At 43.0% G+C, this 21,746-nt stretch overlaps 1 protein-coding gene across 2 annotated transcripts in view; it reads right to left on the bottom strand.

Annotated features, from left to right (window-relative positions):
* The window catches only part of LOC311134348 (microspherule protein 1-like), a 49,469-nt gene extending 30,872 nt beyond the window's left edge, over positions 1-18,597 (bottom strand). Inside the window, exons 1-6 of one of the 2 annotated variants that reach the window (XM_084167997.1) lie at positions 18,401-18,597; positions 18,036-18,131; positions 17,760-17,922; positions 17,330-17,468; positions 16,855-17,019; positions 15,757-15,866 (exon numbers count right to left, since the gene is read on the bottom strand). In XM_084167997.1, the coding sequence (XP_084024123.1) occupies positions 15,757-15,866; positions 16,855-17,019; positions 17,330-17,468; positions 17,760-17,922; positions 18,036-18,045 (587 nt within the window). In that variant the 5' untranslated portion in view covers positions 18,046-18,131; positions 18,401-18,597. The other variant, XM_084167998.1, reaches the window with a different exon arrangement.
* Positions 18,598-21,746: the final 3,149 nt, after the last annotated feature.

Here is a 21,746-nt window from a genome sequence, read left to right as displayed (position 1 = left end):
TGTTCAAATAAACCTACCGTTAAAATTATAGACTGATCATGTCTTTGTCAGTGGGCAAACATACAAAATCAGCAGGGGATCAAAAAAAATTTCCCCTCACTGTGTGTGTGTGTGTGTGTGTGTGTGTGTGTGTATGTATATATATATATATATATATATATATATATATATATATATACACACACATATATACACACACACAGTGGGGGAAAAAAGTATTTAGTCAGCCACCAATTGTGCAAGTCCTCCCACTTAAAAAGATGAGAGAGGCCTATAATTTTCATCATAGGTACACATCAACTATGACAGACAAAATGAGAAAAAAAAATCCAGAAAATCACATTGTAGGCTTTTTAATGAATTTATTTGCAAATTATGGTGGAAAATAAGTATTTGGTCACCTACAAACAAGCAAGATTTCTGGCTCTCACAGACCTGTAACTTCTTCTTTAAGAGGCTCCTCTGTCCTCCACTCGTTACCTGTATTAATGGCACCGGTTTGAACTTGTTATCAGTATAAAAGACACCTGTCCACAACCTCAAACAGTCACACTCCAAACTCCACTATGGCCAAGACCAAAGAGCTGTCAAAGGACACCAGAAACAAAATTGTAGACCTGCACCAGGCTGGGAAGACTGAATCTGCAATAGGTAAGCAGCTTGGTTTGAAGAAATCAACTGTGGGAGCAATTATTAGGAAATGGAAGACATACAAGACCACTGATAATCTCCCTCGATCTGGGGCTCCACGCAAGATCTCACCCCGTGGGGTCAAAATGATCACAAGAACGGTGAGCAAAAATCCCAGAACCACACGGGGGGACCTAGTGAATGACCTGCAGAGAGCTGGGACCAAAGTAACAAAGCCTACCATCAGTAACACACTACGCCGCCAGGGACTCAAATCCTGCAGTGCCAGACGTGTCCCCCTGCTTAAGCCAGTACATGTCCAGGCCCGTCTGAAGTTTGCTAGAGTGCATTTGGATGATCCAGAAGAGGATTGGGAGAATGTCATATGGTCAGATGAAACCAAAATAGAACTTTTGGGTAAAAACTCAACTCGTCGTGTTTGGAGGACAAAGAATGCTGAGTTGCATCCAAAGAACACCATACCTACTGTGAAGCATGGGGGTGGAAACATCATGCTTTGGGGCTGTTTTTCTGCAAAGGGACCAGGACGACTGATCCGTGTAAAGGAAAGAATGAATGGGGCCATGTATCGTGAGATTTTGAGTGAAAACCTCCTTCCATCAGCAAGGGCATTGAAGATGAAACGTGGCTGGGTCTTTCAGCATGACAATGATCCCAAACACACCGCCCGGGCAACGAAGGAGTGGCTTCGTAAGAAGCATTTCAAGGTCCTGGAGTGGCCTAGCCAGTCTCCAGATCTCAACCCCATAGAAAATCTTTGGAGGGAGTTGAAAGTCTGTGTTGCCCAGCGACAGCCCCAAAACATCACTGCTCTAGAAGAGATCTGCATGGAGGAATGGAGCATCCTGACTGGTTGCATCACCGCCTGGTATGACAACTGCTTGGCCTCCGACCGCAAGGCACTACAGAGGGTAGTGCGTACGGCCCAGTACATCACTGGGGCCAAGCTTCCTGCCATCCAGGACCTCTATACCAGGCGGTGTCAGAGGAAGGCCCTCAAAATTGTCAAAGACTCCAGCCACCTTAGTCATAGACTGTTCTCTCTGCTACCGCACGGCAAGCGGTACCGGAGGGCCAAGTCTAGGTCCAAGATACCAGCAACAGTGTGTGAAAACCTTGTGAAGACTTACAGAAAACGTTTGACCTGTGTCATTGCCAACAAAGGGTATATAACAAAGTATTGAGAAACTTTTGTTATTGACCAAATACGTATTTTCTACCATAATTTGCAAATAAATTCCTTAAAAATCCTACAATGTGATTTTCTGGATTTTCTTTTATCATTTTGTCTGTCATAGTTGACGTGTACCTATGATGAAAATTACAGGCCTCTCATCTTTTTAAGTGGGAGAACTTGCACAATTGGTGGCTGACTAAATACTTTTTTTCCCCACTGTACATACATATCCTTTTTAAATATATTTCCCTTTATTACTTTCCAACCCCACCACCCCTTCCCTAATTGGAGCAAACTAGTGAACAACAATGCTTAGGCCTCTACTTACAGCATATACTTATTATATACATTTTATGGACACAGTCAATTTTACAATCATTCTATTTTGTTTGTTTTTACTGCTGAACTTCCTCTACCCTCAACCTCTCTGATCATTTTCATGATGTCCATCCGGTTTGCTTCTATATGCCATATCTTTCTAACTGTGCTCTTTCACAAAAGCTCTCAACCTATAACCTATATACTTATTATGGACACAGTATGCTTACATTATAAGTTATCTTGTTGTTATTAGTTGTTGTTAGATGTTATTATTCCCATCCTTCAACTCCATTCAACACCACCCATCTATCTCTTAACACCATCCATATTGGATTTCTATTTGCCATATATTTGTCCAAAAACACGCTACAAATGGACAGTACCAAAACAAATGATCTAATGATTCTGTCTCTTCGCAGGAAAATCTGCAGAGCTGGGAAGATTGTATCCCCCATATGAATCACATTCTATTGATAGCAAGAATTTTATAATATTTTTAATTGAAAAATTGAAAAGGTGAATTTGTCTCCCCAGTGTCTGTTGGAAAGTGCTTTGCTCTATTCTGTTTCTTTTTATTTTAAAAAAATCCCTAGTCCTTGCCAATGACAAGCATACCCATAACATGATGCAGCCACCACCAAGCTTGAAAATATTAAGAGTGGTACTCAGTGATGTGTTGTGTTGGATTTGCCCCAAACATAACGCTTTGTATTCAGGACATCAAGTTAATTTCTTTGCCACATTTTTTGCAGTTCTACTTTAGTGCCATATTGCAAACAGGATGCATGTTTTGGAATATTTGTATTCTGTATAGGCTTCCTTCTTTTCACTCTGTCATTTAGGTTAGTATTGTGGAGTAACTACAATGTTGTTGATCCATCCTCAGTTTTCTACAATCACAGCCATTAAACTCTGTAACTGTTTTAAAGTAACCATTGGCCTCATGGTGAAATCCCTGAGCGGTTTCCTTGCTCTCCGGCAACGGAGTTAGGAAGGACACCTGTATCTTTCTGGTGACTAGGTGTATTGATACACCATCCAAAGTGTAATTAACTTCACCACACTCTAAAGGGATATTCAATGTTGTTTAGTTTTTTTACCCATCTACCAATGGCTGTCGTCCGTTGCGAGGCATTGGAAAACCTCCTTGGTGTTTGTGGTTTAATCTATGTTTGAAATTCACTGCTCGACTGAGGGACCTTACAGATAATTGTATGTGTGGGGTACAGAGATGAGGTAGTCATAAAAAAAATCATTTAAAAACACAATTCATGTACAGATTGAGTCCATGCAATTTATGTGACTTGTTAAGCACATTTTTACTCCTGAACTTACTGTACTTAGGTTTGCCATAACAAAGGGGTTGAATACTTATTGGCTCAAGACATTTCAGCTTTTCATTTGTAATTAATTTGTAAAAATGTCTCAACATAATTCCACTTAGACATTATGGGATTTTGTGTGAAGGCTAGTGTTACAGGCTTTGGTTTTTCCATTTATATTTCGAGGTTGGACGTCAGCGCGTGGGGCGCACCGATTGGTGTCACCTCGTTAGTCAGTATGTGTTACACCTGTGCTGGCTTGTCCATCTCGTTAGTCGGAAGATGTTTCACTTGTGCTGGCCCAGGTGATATTTAAGAGTGGCTGGCCCAGTGCTCCAGTTTTCTTGAGAAATGTGGAGGCTTAAAACCTTTAGTTGGCTCTCTTTGATTTCTAGAAAAACAATCCTTTATCTGAGCTTCCCTGTTTTAGTTTTCTCCACTTTTTGGTATGCTTCCTGTCTAAGTTTGGTGTGGGTTTTTCTTTTGTTTGCCTCTTCTTAGGCTACTTTAGTGGGCACTCATGATAGGTGTCTTTTAGGTCCCAGTTGTTGTTGTTAGTCAACTTTCAGTGGACACCCCCATTAGTGTCTTTAAGAACCCCCATTAGTGTCTCTCAGAACACCTCCTAAAACCCCACCTGTTTAGTTTTGGTTGTTGTCAGTGACTCTTTGTTAGTTCCCCCTTCTGTTTGAACAACAATTTTTTCTTGCTGTGGAATTTAACACCAGTGGCACAAAATCTCAATTTAATCAATTTTGAATTCAGGCTGTAACAACAAAATGTGGAAAAACTAAGGCACCGTCCTGCAAACTTGATGATTGAGTTGGAGGCGTGTGTGGCAGTCATGGGTAGGAGCGGGCTGAGCATGCACCCTTGTGGGGCCCCTGCATTGAGGATCAGCGTAGTGGAGGTGTTGGAGTATTCTACTGTATTATTAGCCCAGAACGTTTTTTGTGTGATTACATACAGCCGGAAATAACCTTTGGATATCAGAGCGGTGGTAACTCACCAGCATCCAGAAATACGACTTTCCCGAATTAGATTATTTGTTTGTACCCACCAAGGCAACTGAAATTATCCCAGAGGCTGCTCCAAGACGCCGCCGGCAGAGAAGAGGTATTCGGAGTGGACTTCTAGTCCGACTCAGGAGGCGTGCACACCATCCACTGCTTCCGAGTATATTACTCGCTAATGTTCAGTCCCTGGACAATAAAGTAGATGAGCTCAGGGCGAGGATCCCCTTCCAGAGAGACATCAGGGACTGTAACATACTCTGTTTCACTGAATCATTGGCTCTCTCCGGATATACTGTACCCGTCCATACAGCCAGCTTGGTTCTCAGTAGTACATTGCACAGACAGGAATAAAGAACTCTCCGGGAAGAAGAAAGGCAGAGGTGTAGGTTTCATGTTTAACTACTCATGATGTGATTGTGATTGCGTACAGGAACTCAAGTCCTTTTGTTCACCCGACCTAGAATACCTCAATCAACCATGACGGCCCTCAAGGAACTACACTAGACTTTGTGCAAACTGGAAACCACATATCCTAAGGCCGCATTTATTGTAGCTGGGGACTTTAACAAAGCAAATTTGAGGAAAACGCTACCGAAGTTCTAGCAACACATTGCCTGTAGTACTCAAACTTCAAAAACTCTCGACCATTGCCCTCCCTTCAGCAAATCAGATCACAACTTAATTCTGCTCCTCCCTTCCAATGGGCAGAAACTCAAACAGGAAATACCCGTGCTAAGGTCTACTCAATGCTGGTCTGACCAATCGGAATCCATGCTTCAAGATTGTTTTGATCACGCGGATTGGGATATGTTCGGGGTTAACTCTGAGAATAACATTGACGTATACACGGAAATGGTGACTGAGTTCATCAGGAAGTGTATGACGGATGTTGTTCCCACTATGACCATTAAAACCTACCCAAACCAAAAACCATGGATAGATGGCAGCATTCACGCAAAACTGAAAGCACGAACCACCGCATTTAACCACGGAAGGTGACTGGGAATATGGTTCAATACAAACAGTGCAGTTATGCCCTCCGTAAGGCAATCAAACAGGCAAAACGTTAGTACGGAGACAAAGTGGAGTTGCAATTCAACGGCTCAGACACAAGACGTATGTGGCAGGGACTCCAGACAATCACGGATTACAAAGGGAAAACCAGCCACGTCGCAGACACCAACATCTTGCTCCCGGACAAGCTTCTATCTCAAGGCCATCAGACTGTTAAATAGCCATCACTAGCCGGCCTCCACCCAGTACCCTGCCCTGAACTTAGTCACTGTCACTAACCAGCTACCACCCGGTTACTCAACCCTGCACTTTAGAGGCTGCTTCCCTATGTACATAGACATGGAATCACTGGTCACTTTAATAATGTAATACTAGTTAATAATGTTTTCATACTGTTTTACTAATTTAATATGTAAACTCAGCGTTTATTTTCAGTAAACTTAACATGTGTAAATATTTGTATGAACATAATAAGATTCAACAACTGAGACATAAACTGAACAAGTTCCACAGACTAACAGAAATGGAATGATGTGTCCCTGAACAAAGGGGGGGTCAAAATCAAAAGTAACAGTCAGTATCTGGTGTGGCCACCAGCTGCATTAAGTACTGCAGTGTATCTCCTCCTCATGGACTGCACCAGATTTGCCAGTTCTTGCTGTGAGATGCTCTTCACTGGCCATGACATTCCTGTCTTGCAGGAAATAACACACAGAACGAGCAGTATGGCTGGTGGCATTGTCATGCTGAAGGGTCATTTCAGGATGCAGGAAGGGTCCCACATGAGGGCGGAGGATGTCTTCCCTGTAACGCATAGCGTTGAGATTGCCTGCAATGACAACAAGCTCAGTCCGATGATGCTGTGACACACCGCCCCAGACCATGACGGACCCTCCACATCGATCCCGCTCCAGAGTACAGACCTCGGTGTAACGCTCATTCCTTCGACGATAAACGCGAATCCGACCATCACCCCTAGTGAGACAAAACCGCGACTTGTCAGTGAAGAGCACTTTTTGCCAGTCCTGTCTGGTCCAGCGACGGTGGGTTTGTGCCCATAGGCGACATTGTTGCCGGTGAGGTCTGGTGAGGACCTGTCTTACAACACGCCTACAAGCCCTCAGTCCAGCCTTTCTCAGCCTATTGCGGACAGTCTGAGCACTGATGGAGGGATTATGCGTTCCTGGTGTAACTCGGGCAACTGTTGTTGCCATCTTGTACCTGTCCCGCAGGTGTGATGTTCGGATGTACACGTGGTCTGCCACTGCGAGGACGATCAGCTGTCCGTCCTGTCTCCCTGTAGCGCCGTCTTAGGCGTCTCACAGTACGGACATTGCAATTTATTGCCCTGGCCACATCTGCAGTCCTCATGCCTCCTTGCAGCATGCCTAAGGCACGTTCACGCAGATGAGCAGGGACCCTGGGCATCTTTCTTTTGGTGTTTTTCAAAGTCAGTAGAAAGGCCTCTTTAGTGTCCTACGTTTTCATAACTGTGACCTTAATTGCCTACCGTCTGTAAGCTGTTAGTGTCTTAACGACCGTCCCACAGGTGCATGTTCATTAATTGTTTATGGTTCATTGAACAAGCATGGGAAACAGTGTTTAAACCCTTTACAATGAAGATCTGTGAAGTTATTTTGATTTTTACGAGTTATCTTTGAAAGACAGGGTCCTGAAAAAGGGATGTTTCTTTTTTTGCTGAGTTTATATAGTGTATTCTAGTCAATGCCACTCCGACGTTGCTCGTCCTAATATTTTTTTCTTAATTACATTCTTTTACTTTTAGATTTATGTGTATTGTTAGATACTACTGCACTGTTGGAGCTAGGAACACAAGCATTTAACTACACCTGCAATAATTTCTGCTAAATGTGTATGCGACCAATAACATTTGATTTGATGTGTAGTGATCTTGTGTTGGTTACAAATCTTAGAGCAGCATGGTAAAGAGTACTAATACGAGTTTTTAAAAAATTGACATGGATCAAAACCACTTTCAATGGCATTGGCATAACCAAGAGTCAATGTGTAATCCAAACGTTAATGAAAAACTCATATACCTATAGCTACATAACACAAATGCAGATCTCCAAACATTTACCGATCAATGGCATCACAATTGAATTGTTTCCAAGAATCCACCAATCTATCCACTGGTGGCATGATAAAAACAGCTACTGGGAGGGTTATTGTCATAAAACTATCTGACCTTCCTTTCAGCATTCCCATCCCATTGCTTCTGAACTCATCGGAATTGGAGCACGGGGAGGAGGGGTTAATCGACTTTTGGGTCATTATCATTGTGCAACACTACAACCCAGCCTCTGCATTACCTCAGCACCTCCCTTGAACACAAAATCTCAATTTAATCAATTAAAAATTCCAGCTGCAACAAAATATGGAAAAAGTAAAGGGGTGTGACTACTTTCTGAAGGCACTGTACATACCCCAAACAGAAGCCATGGATCACAGGAAACATCCGCAGTGAGCTAAAGGCTAGAGCTGCCGCTTTCAAGGAGCGGGACACTAATCCAGACTGTGCTGTCTTCACTAAAGCTTTTCTCCCATGAGTGTCTTTTTGCTATACAGACAGCTAAACTCTTCATCACTAAAACTTCCAAGAATCAGGCCGAATACATCTTTAGTTGATTGAATTCAGAAGTGTAAAACTGCAACACAACAAAAGCACAGGATACAAAAGGTAAGTAGAGCACCATATCTTAACACATACAGTACATGAACAATATCTGAATAAGCTGTGACAGTGACAAAACAACATTGTGTGGGTCAATTACAGGTTTGTAGAATAGTTAAGTATTCTGATATAAACATACATTCGCATACAAAGTAGATAGGATTAGGAAAATAGTAGCTACATACATTTGAATGGGGCTAGCGAACAGCTAGGCTAAACAATACATCTCTATGGCAACGGCTGATGGCTAACGGTTAGGACCGTTTGGCTGGCGATCTACTTGATGAGGCATAAAGTAGACAAAATGACTAAATCTAAGCATATAAAAATATACAGGAACGCAAATACTTACAGATGGTGCCATCATAAGGGCAATCAAAGACTGGATGAAGAAGGTATGAACATTTTACATAGAGGAATGGCAAACTTATAGCTAACAAAACCAACTGCGTTCTGGATTCATTTGCCTTTTGGCAAACTCCAAGCAGGCTGTCATGTGCCTTTTACTGAGGAATGGTTTCTGTCTGGCCACTCTAACATAAAGGCCTGATTGGTTGAGTGCTGCAGAGATGGTTGTCCTTCTGGAAGGTTCTCCCATCTCCACAGAGGAACTCTGGAGCTCTGTCAGAGTGACCATCGGGTTCTTGGTCAACTCCCTGACCAAGGCCCTTCTCCCCCGATTGTTCAGTTTGGCCGGGCAGCCAGCTCTATGAAGAGTCTTGGTGGTTCCAAACTTCTTCCATTTAAGAAGGATTGAGGCCACTGTGTTCTTGGGGACCTTCAATGCTGCAGACATTTTTTAGTACCCTTCCCCAGATCTGTGCCTCGACACAATCCTGTCTCTGAGCTCTACGGACAATTCCTTTGACCTCTTGGTTTTTTTTTTTCTGACATGCGCTGTCAACTGTGGGACCTTATATAGACAGGTTTGTGCCTTTCCAAATCATGTCCAATCAATTGAATTTACCACAGGTAGACTGCAATCAAGTTGTAGAAACAGCTCAAGGATGATCAATGGAAACAGGATGCACCTGAGCTCAATTTCGAGTCTCATAGCAAAAGGTCTGAATACTTATGTAAATAAGGTATATCTTATTTTTAATACATTTGTAAAAAATTCTAAAAACCTGTTTTCGCTTCGTCATTATGGAGTATTGTGTGTAGATTGATGAGGGGGAAAAAATAATTGAATCCATTTTAGAATAAGGCTGTAACGTAACAAAATCTGGAAAAAGTGAAGGGGTCTGAATACTTTCTGAATGCACTGTAGAAGTAGCCCATTTCACTGTTGCGGACAATTTTTGTTTGAGGCTTTACCGAGCCAGACAAACTTCTCTCTTCGCCAAGAGCCCAAGCACTTCCCCAGTGTTTCCCAAGATCAAGTTTGCAGAGATTTGCACATCTCCAGTCAGAACAGGCCTTGCACAAACTTTCCCCCCCTGGCACATTTTCCGGCTGGCGCCCACAATGCCTTCATTGTTGTTTTCCTTACAAATAATAACTTTGAACATGTGTGCGTTCCTATCAAAGTAAGTGCCTTATTTTCTGTATATCGTGTTGTCGTTTCTATTGTAGCATACCGTATGCATGTATGGAGCATTATGTATTTACTGTTATATTCACATGGTGACAAATCATGCATTTTGATTCTTGCATGGATTGTAATGGACACACATGATGCGTGTAAAATACTTTTTTGAAGGTTGTCCTGAGTTTGATGAGCTAATGCTAAGCTATTTGCCAGCTATGTGTGGCGCCATGTTTGTACAATGCATTCTGGGTGTCACGTAAACGTCTCTCTGACCAAAGATGTTATAACAAAATGAGGTGAAGAGATGGTTAACTCATCTTTCGAGTAAACTTCCGGAAGTGAATGATGGGAAGTGAATGATGGTAGACAACACACCCCATTCAACTTGCATACTGCAAACAGACCAAACTCATCTTGTCTCCTCTTCTTACCTTTGTTTGATGCGGGGGGGAAAAAACATTGCAGCGCGCACAAACTACCCATCATCGGATTACTTTTCATTTTTAGAAAGTGCTTTACTCAATTGTGAGGTCACCTGTAATGTGATGAATTGTAAATAGCAATTGCTATTAGCTAACTCATATTATTGTTTCTGTCAGCCGAGAGTTAGATAAATATGACCGCTTGTGTTACGTCAATCTTTCCTCAGCGTTAAGACTAATGTAGCCTACATTTTCCGGTTTGGATGATTGTGTTATGATGTCGCTACTTCTGTGAATGTCTGAACATTGCATCCAAAAATAAACTGGTCCCATTCAGGACATAACGTTGTAAGGACTGTTTGTGCAAAATAATCAAACGCTGACTGTTGCATCAATCGTAACTGGACGTTCTAAAAAAGCGTTCTAATCACACCGGTTTGAGCGTACGCTACAGGAACCACTGTAGAATGATCGCGCCAGTGTGTTGGTACGTGTCAAAGGGTTAAACAGGTTAACATTTGCAAGGCAGCGGGGCCAGACGGAATACCAGGATGCATACTCAGAGCATGCACTGAACAGCTGGCAAGTGTCTTCACTGACATTTCCAACCTATCCCTGACCCAGTCTGTAATACCAACTTGTTTCAAGCAGACCACCATAGACCCCATGCCCAAGAACGCCAAGGAAACCTGCCTAAATGACTATCACCCCGTAGCACTCACATCTTTAGCCATGAATTGCTTTGAAAGGCTGGTCATGGCTCACATCAACACAATCATCCCAGACACACTGGACTCACTCCATTTCGCATAACGCCCAACAGATCCAGAGGACGCAATCTCTATTACACTCCACACTGCCCTCACCCACCTGGACAAAAGGAATACCTATGTATGAATCATCATGGTCAAAACATATAGACTCAATGGTTATTAAAATGAGAAGAAGTCTGTCCATGATAAGGCGTTGCTCTGCTTTCTTGACATCTCAGTCAACCAGACAGGTCCCACAGACCCTAGTTTTGTCGCACCTGGACTACTGTCCAGTTGTGTGGTCAGGTGCAGCAAAGAAGGACATAGACAAATTGCAGTTGGTCCAAAACAGAGGAGCACCTATTGCACTTAGATGTACACGGAGGGCGAATGTCAATGGCATGCATGTCAATCTCTCCTAGCTCAAAGTTGAGGAGAGATTGACTGCATCGGTATTAGTCCTTGTGCGAGGTGTTGAAGAGTCCAAAAACAGATAAAATAACACCTTATGGCACAACGGGGACTGTGAAGAGACACACAGAAATGTTTATGCATTTTGTATTGTATTTTGCATTGTATAATGTATGTGATAAATTGTTGGGATATGACTGTGATATGTGGTTGTCTCGCCTGGCAATCTTAAAATGAATGCACTAGCTGTAGGTTGCTCTGGATGGCAGCATCTGCTGAATGTCTAAATCGTAATGTAAATGTAGTGCTATGTATGTATATTTATGTACACTACTGTTTTTTTGTCCATTAAAATAACATCAAATTGATCAGAAATACAGTGTAGACATTGTTAATGTTGTAAATGGCTATTGTAGCTGGAAACGGCTGATTTTTAATGGAATATCTACATAGGCGTACAGAGGCCCATTATCAGCAACCATCAGTCCTGTGTTCCAATGGCATGTTGTGTTTGCTAATCCAAGTTTATCATTTTAAAAGGCTAATTGATCATTAGAAAACCCTTTTGCAATTATGTTAGCACAGCTGAAAACTGTTGTGCTGATTAAAGAAGCAATAAAACTGGCCTTCTTGAGACTAGTTGAGTATCTGGAGCATCAGCAATTGTGGGTTCGATTACAGGCTCAAAATGGCCAGAAACAAATAACTTTCTTCTGAAACTCGTCAGTCTATTCTTGTTCTGAGAAATGAAGGCTATTCCATGCGAGAAATTGCCAAGAAACTGAAGATCTCGTACAACGCTGTGTACTACTCCCTTCATAGAACAACGCAAACTGTCTCTAACCAGAATAGAAAGAGGAGTGGAAGGCCCCGGTACACAACTGAGCAAGAGGACAAATACATTAGAGTGTCTAGTTTGAGAAACAGGCGCCTCACAGGTCCTCAACTGGCAGCTTCATTAAATAGTACCCGCAAAACACCAGTCTCAACGTCAACAGTGAAGAGGCGACTCTGGGATGCTGACCTTCTAGGCAGAGTTGCAAAGAAAAAGCCATATCTCAGACTGCCCATCTTAATCTTTTCTTTTTATTGGCTAGTCTGAGATATGGCTTTTTCTTTGCAACTCTGCCTAGAAGGTCAGCATCCCGGAGTCACCTCTTCACTAGACTACCATAAAGGCCTGATTGGTGGAGTGCTGCAGAGATGGTTGTCCTTCTGGAAGGTTCTCCCATCTCCACAGAGGAACTCTGGAGCTCTGTCAGAGTGACCATCGGGACTAGACTAATAGCCATTTACAACATTAACAATGTCTACACTGTATTTCTGATCAATTTGGTGTTATTTTAATGGACAAAAAAATTTGACCCTAAGTGACCCCAAACTTTTGAAATGGTTGTGTATATTATGTATTTTATTTGTTGTGTTGTTTCCTATTTGGACCCCAGGAAGAATAGCTGATGCCTCGGCAGCAGCTAATTGGGGATCCTAATACATACTAAATGTCAAGCTCAGGACCCTGGGACTGAACACCTCCCTCTGCAACTGGATCCTGGACTTCCTGATGGGCCGCCACCAGGTGGTGAGGGTAGGCAACAACACATCCACCAGTCTGATCATTAACATAGGGACCCCTCAGGGCTGTGTGCTTAGTCTCCTCCTGCATTCCCCGTTCACCCACGACTGCGTGGCCACACACGACTCCAACACCATCATCAAGTTTGCTGACGACACGACTGATCACTGACGATGATGAGGCTGCCTATATGGAAGAGGTCAGACACCTGGCAGTGTGGTGCAAGGACAACAACCTTTCACTCAACGCCAGGAAGACCAAGGAGCTGATTGTGGACTACAGGAAAAGGAGGGGCGAGCATGCCCCCATCCACATCGATGGGGCTGTAGTGGAGTTGGTCGAGAGCTCCTCGGTGTCCACATCACTAAGGAAATAACATGGTCCACACACACCCACACAGTTGTAAAGAGGGCACGACAATGCTTCTTCCCCCTCAGCAGCCTGAAAAGATTTGGCATGGGCCCTCAGATCCTCAAAAAGTTCTACAGCTGCACCACTGCTTGGTACGGCAACTGCAAGGCGCACGACCACAAAGCGCTATAGAGGGCGGTGAGTACGGCCTAGTACATCACTGGGGCCGAGCTCCCTGCCAATCAGGACCTCTATACCAGGCAGTGACAGAGGAAGGCCCAAAAAATTGTCAAAGACTCCACCCACCCAACTCATAGACTGTTCTCTCTGCTACCGCATGGCATGAACCAAATCTGGAACCAACAGGACCCTGAAAAGATTCTACCCCTAGCAATGTCTGCTAAACAACTGATCAAATGGCTACCCGGACTACCTGCATTTACCCTTTTTTGCACCAACTCTCTTGCACTGACAATGCCCACACACTGGACCACATACGCTGCTGCTACTGTCCATCTTGTTGTCTAGTCACTTTACCCATACTATACGTACATAGCTACCTCAATTACCTCGTACTCCAGCACAATACCCCATAAACGACAAAGTGAAAACTATTTTAGCAAATTTATAAGAAATAAAAAACAGAAATACCTTATTTACATAAGTATTCAGACCCTTTGCAATGAGACTAGAAATTGGTGCATCCTGTTTCCATTGATCATCCTTGAGATTTTTCTACAACTGTGGTAAATTCAATTGATTGGACATGATTTGGAAAGGTACACACCTGTCTATAAAAAAGGTCCCACAGTTGACAGTGCATGTCACAGCAAAAACCAAGCAATGAGGTCGAAGGAATTGTCCGTAGAGCTCCGAGACAGGATTGTGTGAAGGCACAGATCTGGGGAAGGGTACCAAAACATTTCTGCAGCATTGAAGGTCCCCAAGAACACAGTGGCCTCCATCATTCTTAAATGGAAAAAGTTTGGAACCACCAAGACTCTTCATAGAGCTGGCTGCCCTGCCAAACTGAGCAATCGGGGGAGAAGGGCCTTGGTAAGGGAGGTGACCAAGAACCTGATGGTCACTCTGACAGAGCTCCAGAGTTCCTCTGAGGAGATGGGAGAAACTTCCAGAAGGACAACCATCTCTGCAGCACTCCACCAATCAGACCTTTATGGTAGAGTGGCCAGACGGAAACCACTCCTCAGTGAAAGGCACATGACAGCCCGCTTGGAGTTTGCCAAAAGCCTCTTAAAGGACTCTCAGACCATGAGAAACAAGATTCTCTGGTCTGATGAAACCAAGATTGAACTCTTTGGCCTGAATGCCAAGCGTCACGTCTGGAGGAAACCTGGCACAATCCCTATGGTGAAGCATGGTGGTGGCAGCATCAAGCTGTGGGGATGATTTTCAGCGGTAGAGACTGGGAGACTAGTCAGGATCGAGGGAAAGATGAACGGAGCAAAGTACAGAGATCCTTGATGAAAACCTGCTCCAGAGCGCTCAGGACCTCAGACTGGGGGCGAAGGTTCACCTTCCAACAGGACAACGACCCTAAGCACCCAGCCAAGACAATGCAGGAGTGGCTTCAGGACAAGTCTTTGAATGTCCTTGAGTGGCCCAGCCAGAGTCCGGACTTGAACCCGATCGAACATCTCTGGAGAGACCTGAAAATAGCTGTGCAGCGATGCTCCCCATCCAACCTGACAGAGCTTGAGAGGATCTGCAGAGAAGCATGGGAGAAACTCCCCAAATACAGGTGTTGATTTGTAGTAGCTTGTAGCGTCATACCCAAGAAGAGTCGAGGCTGTAATCGCTGCCAAAGGTGCTTCAACAAAGTACTGAGTAAAGGGTCTGAATACTTATGTAAATGTGAATACTTTTTTTAATTCATTTGCAAAAATTTCAAAAAGCCTGTTTTTGCTTTGTCATTACGGGTTATTGTGTGTAGATTGATGAGGGGGGGAAACAATTTAATCCATTTTAGAATAAGGCTGTAACGTAACAAAATGTGGAAAAAGTAAAGGGGTCTGAATACTTTCCGAATGCACTGTTTAGCCATGTTATTTTTAATTGTTAGTCACTGTGTATATATATATATATATATATATATATATATATATATATATATATATATATATATATATATATATATATATATATATATATATATATATATATATATATTTTAAATCTTTAACTCTGCATTGTTGGAAAAGTAAGCGTTTCACTGTTAGTCTACACCTGTTGTTTACGAAGCATGTGACAAATAACATTTGATTCTATTTTTTTATAAATACAATCTGGATTTAATAATACAGCCATCTATCATTTGCTGTTATAGTTAGTAAATTGAATTATGAAGATTGGTCGAGTCCTGGCCCAAGTCTGAGTCACCACTGGTCGAGTCCGAGTCGAGTCATGAAAATCGTGACTTGAGTCCGAGTGAAGTCCGAGTCCTGGACTCGAGTATTACAACACTGGCCAGGGGTTTGTGGGTTGTGGTGGAGCTCTTACTTGGAAATGACGGGGTCGTAGAGCAGTGCGTACCAGCGCTCCTGGATCTCCCGCAGGGTGAAACGACAGCTGAACTTCACCCCCAGATGAACAGAGGTCAGATCTGTCGTCTAACAGCACCCACACACAGATACAACACACACACACACGCAGTCAGTTGCAGCCACTTACGGTTTCAGTGCATTACCATAGTCAATGAGCTGTATGATATACATCCATAGAAAAATAATCTGGATACATCAAACACATTGAGACTTCACAGGTCAAAGTTACACAGTACACTAACTGCCAAATTCCAATGATGTATAGCCCTGATGCATCAGTTATATACTGAACAAAAATGTAAAACGCAACATGCAACAATTTTTAAGTTTTTACTGAGCTACAGTTCATAAGGAAATAAGGCAATTGAAATAAATTCATTAGGCCTTAATCTATAGAGTTCACCCGACTGGGCAGGGTTGCAGCCATGGGTGGGCCTTGGAGGGCATAGGCCCACCCACTTGTCAGCCAGGCCCACCCAATCAGAATGATTTTTCCCCCACAAAAGGGCTTTATTACAGACAGAAATACTCCTCAGCACCCCCCTCCCCCCTCAGATGGCGTGGTTAAACTTGGTCTGCGGTTGTGAGGCCAGTTGGACGTACTGCCAAATTCTCTAAAATGACGTTGGAGGCAGTTTATGGTAGGTAAATTAACATTACATTCTCAGGCAACATCTCTGGTGGACATTCCTTCAGTCAACTTGAGACATCTGTGGCATTGTGTTGTGTGACAAAACTGTGAATTTTAAAGTGGCCTTTGATTGTCCCCAGCACAAGGTGCACCTGTGTAATGATCATGCTGTTTAGTCAGCTTCTTGATATGCCACACCTGTCAGGTGGATGGATTATCTTGGCAAAGGAGAAATGCTCACTAACAGGGATATAAACAAATGTGTGCACAAAATTAGAGAAATACACTTTTTGTGCGTATGGAAAATGTCTGGGATTTTTTATTTCAGCTCATGAAACATGAGACCAACACTTTACATGTTGCGTTTATATTTTTGTTCAGTGTATATCAATAGTGTATCTCAATTCTCTTTAGGTCTGTTACCTGTAGCACAGCATTGATGAGCAGAAGGTCGTCGGTGGGTTTCCAGCGTCCCAGGTCTTTAGTGATCTGGAGGGGCTGCTTACTCTTCTTCACCCGCTTGGCAATGGGTGGGGGGGTGATCACCATGGTGAGGGGTGGCGTGAGGGCCGTGCTGGACTTGGACACCTAACATAGGGGGGCATGGAGGAGGGGAACCAATGAGGCATCTCCTTTGCCTCATTCAGCATTTACTCTAGTAGGCATTTTGTCATCTGCCAGACACCTTTATTAGGTATCACCCTTACATGCCATTTAATAGGGTGATGATCAAGAGTCTGGAGACAAAGAAAAACCTGACCATATAAACAGCATAATAAACTAGCCATGTAATCAAGAGCAAATTGAACAACAACTACAGGTATCTCCCTCTATGTTTCTCTTATGAGCTACCCACAATAACACCACCCTCTCTTTGGATTCAACTCCTCCCCTCTACCTTCTTCTTCTCATTGGATGAGGGTTCGCTCCCAGAGCAGCGGATTGGCTCGATGACAGGTGGACCCTTGACCCTGCTAGATGACTTGGCCAGGCTGCTCTCCACCAGCTCATCATCAAACTTCTTCCTCTTAATTGACCTGGAAGTAGGAGAGGAACAGGTTAGATATCATATAGCCACCAGAGCGGACACAGACAGCACCCCTGAGCTATCTTTTCGCCAGGCCTACTTCAAATTCAGTAGGTAGGTGATGCAGAACGAATGCTGTCCAATGGTCAGACGTGTAGGCAGTTCATTTGAATCAGTGAACTGTACAAGGTGTTGCATGTTCATCTTTCAGTTTAACACTGGTGGAAAGATTGAAGCGGGAAAAAGTGCTTGCAGAGTAAGCTATAACATTAAGCTGGACACAAGTGAGTGGCAGTCCAACCTTGAAGAGCTCCTGCGTTTGGGCACAACACCACCACCCCCAACGAAAGCCTGTGTTGCTGTCCTTTTGATGTCTTTCATCCCAGTCGACTCCTCCTCCTCTGACCCAGCTGCTCCAATCGGTGCCCCAACCACAGATGCAATTGCAACACCTGCCTGTATATCTGTCCCCAGACGGAGATAGACTTCGATGTTAGACACTAGAGTCTTTGGATTATGATGACAACAACTTACAACAAGAGGCAGACAGACAACCAAGAGATGTGTATAACGTTACCTTGGTCCATGATCTTGGTCACAGTCCAGAACTTTCGAATAGTAACGTTGCTACATTCGGCAGGTGTCACTCAGACAACGTATATCAGGTGGTAATCTGAGACGAGAGAGAGGAAGGTATCAGTCAGTGATGGGCAGTAAATGGGAGGCATGTGCGGATTGCTAGCAAGCTCAATGTGATAAATATAAGCTGTGCTATGCAGCTATTAACTAGCTAGCTAGCTTGATGTGAACAATATTGATAGATGTTTCGAAAGCCAGCTATCTAACCTTAGATGGATGTAGCTAGGAACGTTTCACATCATTCGCGAGCTAACGTTGGTTATAACAGTAACGAAACAGCCTCTTCGCTCATTCTCTACTTACCTCGTTTATCAGCAAACTAGAATCTAGCCAGGCATATTGACACTTCGATTAACACAATTGCTATACGAATATGTTAACTTATATTCAACATTAGCTAGCTAACAATAACAGAACGAAACACATTTCCGATATGCACAGGAAATGTCGTTTGCAGTCTTCTTCACAACATTCTCATAACGTACATTACTGCTGCCACCAACAGGGCTGGAGTATGGAATGCTCGTTGACATGTAGCGAGGTGGTTGACCCCAAAATGCTTGCGCTTTATTTCAACACGATTCTCTATGTGTGATACAAATAAATGCTATGTAGTTCCAGCATGTGAACTCTTAGGAAATGTGCAATTAATGATGACCTGGTTTAGTCAAATGTTTTACCAACAGATGGTGCTGCAAGACACTTTTCTTTTTAGGGTCATTGCACAATACAACGTTTTGTTTGAATCATAGAGATGTATAGAGATCACAACGTTGTATCTGTCCCATTATGGCATTTGTGAGAGGGCAGAGTCCTCTCCATTTTAAAGTAGTCAATGTCATTCTTCTACTAGCTACTTCTATGACTTGGTAAACAAACTGAAAGGGTGCAAACTGCCACTGTGTGTTGTTTGAACAGGTAAAGCCAAGGTTTGTGATTTACTGCCACTTGCAGTTATGGAATGTTTGCTCACAAGTATAATTCATTGGTTGATCCCTCCTGATGACCTGGATGGAATTATGTGATCCTTCCTTAACCCATAGGAAGTCCCACCCAGTTGACTATTTCAAAATGGTGAAAGTCCTCAATGCCGGTGCCTATGCTAAAACAGGATTTTGGGTGCTAGTCCTCTATACATATCTATGGTTTGAATTCACACGACTAAAATAAACTACATTATTTTCGAAATTAGGAAGGACAATCACACTAATGGATTGAGCAATTCTGAAAAAACAAATCAATCATTAAAATATATAATTTGTGCTATCTATTTCAAATTTCGCCATTAACTTTTCACCTATACAATCACATAACATCCCCTTCAACACATCATGTTACATGTTGTCTGTTTACCAGACAACATAAATTAGGCAGACTAGACCTCTGAGTCAGTATAGGCACTGAAAGGCACAGACCCACTGCTTACAGTCACCTGCTAAAGTCCAGCATTGACCTGGTCTGGTCTCAGGCCACCTAAGGCCCCTACCTCTGTTGCTGCCTCTGCCAGGCAGAGGGGGAAATAAGAGAAAAGGAGTCTATGAATTATTAACCTTTTTGGAAAATTTCAGCTCTGACTGGCTATGGATGTCCTTCCTCCAGTATTTCAGTCCACCACAACCACCACTTAGGCGGTCTTCATTTATTGTAGGCCTATGCATATATAATACTATAAAATGCAACGTATGTTTACAGCTGTGTTGGTAATGCATTGTTCTGTTCATGACCAGAACATTTTGGAGAGTGAATCATGATTACTTGAAGGAAGTGTGGTTGGTATTTTACTCAGAAAGAGAGGCATACCCATCACAAGAACATCCTACTAATGAGTAGGCCGACCACTACAGTGTACTATTTTACATAATTTATAATCTAGAGGGTTGCATCCTGTCTGTCTCAACCTTTGTTCCAGTGTGATTTGGGCGTTTTGGACAGTCAGGGTTATGTACAAAAACCTCACTCTCTCATCCAGAATGTAATTGGGGGTGGAGCGGAATGTGAAGCAAACTGTTGACCTGCAAACTTAGCACCAATGTACGGTAGCACAATGTCCCCACAGACACGTCCCACAGGAACAGCGATACCCAGCAGCGGCTTTCTCAGAACCACCTGCCTTCATGTCTAAATATTAGTCCATCGGTTTGAACCACAGACAAGTTAGAACCAGAAACTAGGTTACAATGTCTTATACGGCTGGGAATTGCCAGGGACCTCACAATGCAATATTCTCACGATACTTAGGTGCCGATACGATATGTATTGCGATACAATACTGCGATTTTATTGCGATTTGATGTTCCAAACATATTGCTCACTATATGTCTTCTGCAGAGAGTCGAGAGCATGAGAAAATTAGTTTTGATCAGTCTGGGAAATAAAAGTGCTGAAAACACGTAGGCTCACTATTTAAAAAGAAGATGGAGAACAAGCTATAGGTTGAAAAATTGCGGAATGTTAACGCAGGTACAGCCGACTAGCGCTAGCTAACGCTACCAACAGTAGCAAAAAATGATATACACACTGAACAAAAATATAAATGCAACATGCAACAGTTTCCAAGATTTTACTGAGTTACTGTTCGTATAAGGACATTTGTCAATTGAAATAAATTCATTAGGCCCTAATCTATGGATTTCACATGACTGGGAATACAGAGAGGCATCTGTTGGTCACAGATACCTTTAAAAAAAAGGTAGGGGCATGGATCAGAAAACCAGTCAGTATCTGGTGTGACCACCATTTGCCTCATGCAGCACGACACATCTCCTTCGCATAGAGTTGATCAGGCTGCTGGTTGTGGCCTGTAAAATGTTGTCCCACTCCTCTTCAATGGCTGTGCGAAGTTGCTGGATATTGGCGGGAACTGGAACACGCTGCCGTACACGTCGATCCAGAGCATCCCAAAAATGCTCGATAGGTGATATGTCTGGTGAGTATGCAGGCCATGAAAGAACTGGGACATTTTCAGCTTCCAGGAATTGTGTACAGGCCCTTCAAATCAAATCAAATCAAATTGTATTTGTCACATGCGCCGAATACAACAGGTGTAGTAGACCTTGCTGTGAAATGCTTACTTACAAGCCCTTAACCAACAATGCAGTTCAAGAAATAGAGTTAAGAAAATATTTACTAAATAAACTAAAGTAAAAAATAAAACTAATAAAAAGTAACACAATAAAATAACAATAACGAGGCTATATACAGCGGGTACCGGGACCGAGTCAATGTGCGGGGGTACAGGTTAGTTGAGGTAATTGAGGTAATATGTACATGTAGGTAGAGGTAAAGTGACAAAGCATAAATAATTAACAGAGTAGCAGCAGTGTAAAAACAAAGGGGGGGGTCAATGTAAATAGTCCGGGTGGCCATTTGATTAATTGTTCAGCAGTCTTATGGCTTGGGGGTAGAAGCTGTTAAGGAGCTTTTGGACCTAGACTTGGCGCTCCGGTACCGTTTGCCGTGCGGTAGCAGAGAGAACAGTCTATGACTTGGGTGACTGGAGGCTTTCACAATTTTTTTGGGCCTTCCTCTGACACCGTCTAGTATATAGGTCCTTGATGGCAGGAAGCTTTGCCCCAGTGAGGTACTGGGCCGTACGCAGTACCCTCTGTAGCGCCTTACGGTCGGATGCCAAGCAGTTGCCATACCAGGC

Source organism: Coregonus lavaretus (assembly GCF_964263955.1).
Source record: "Coregonus lavaretus genome assembly, chromosome: 8".
NCBI classification, from domain to species: Eukaryota; Metazoa; Chordata; class Actinopteri; order Salmoniformes; family Salmonidae; genus Coregonus; species Coregonus lavaretus.
Note: the sequence above shows the minus strand (reverse complement) of the source record. Positions and strands in the feature narration are given on the sequence as shown.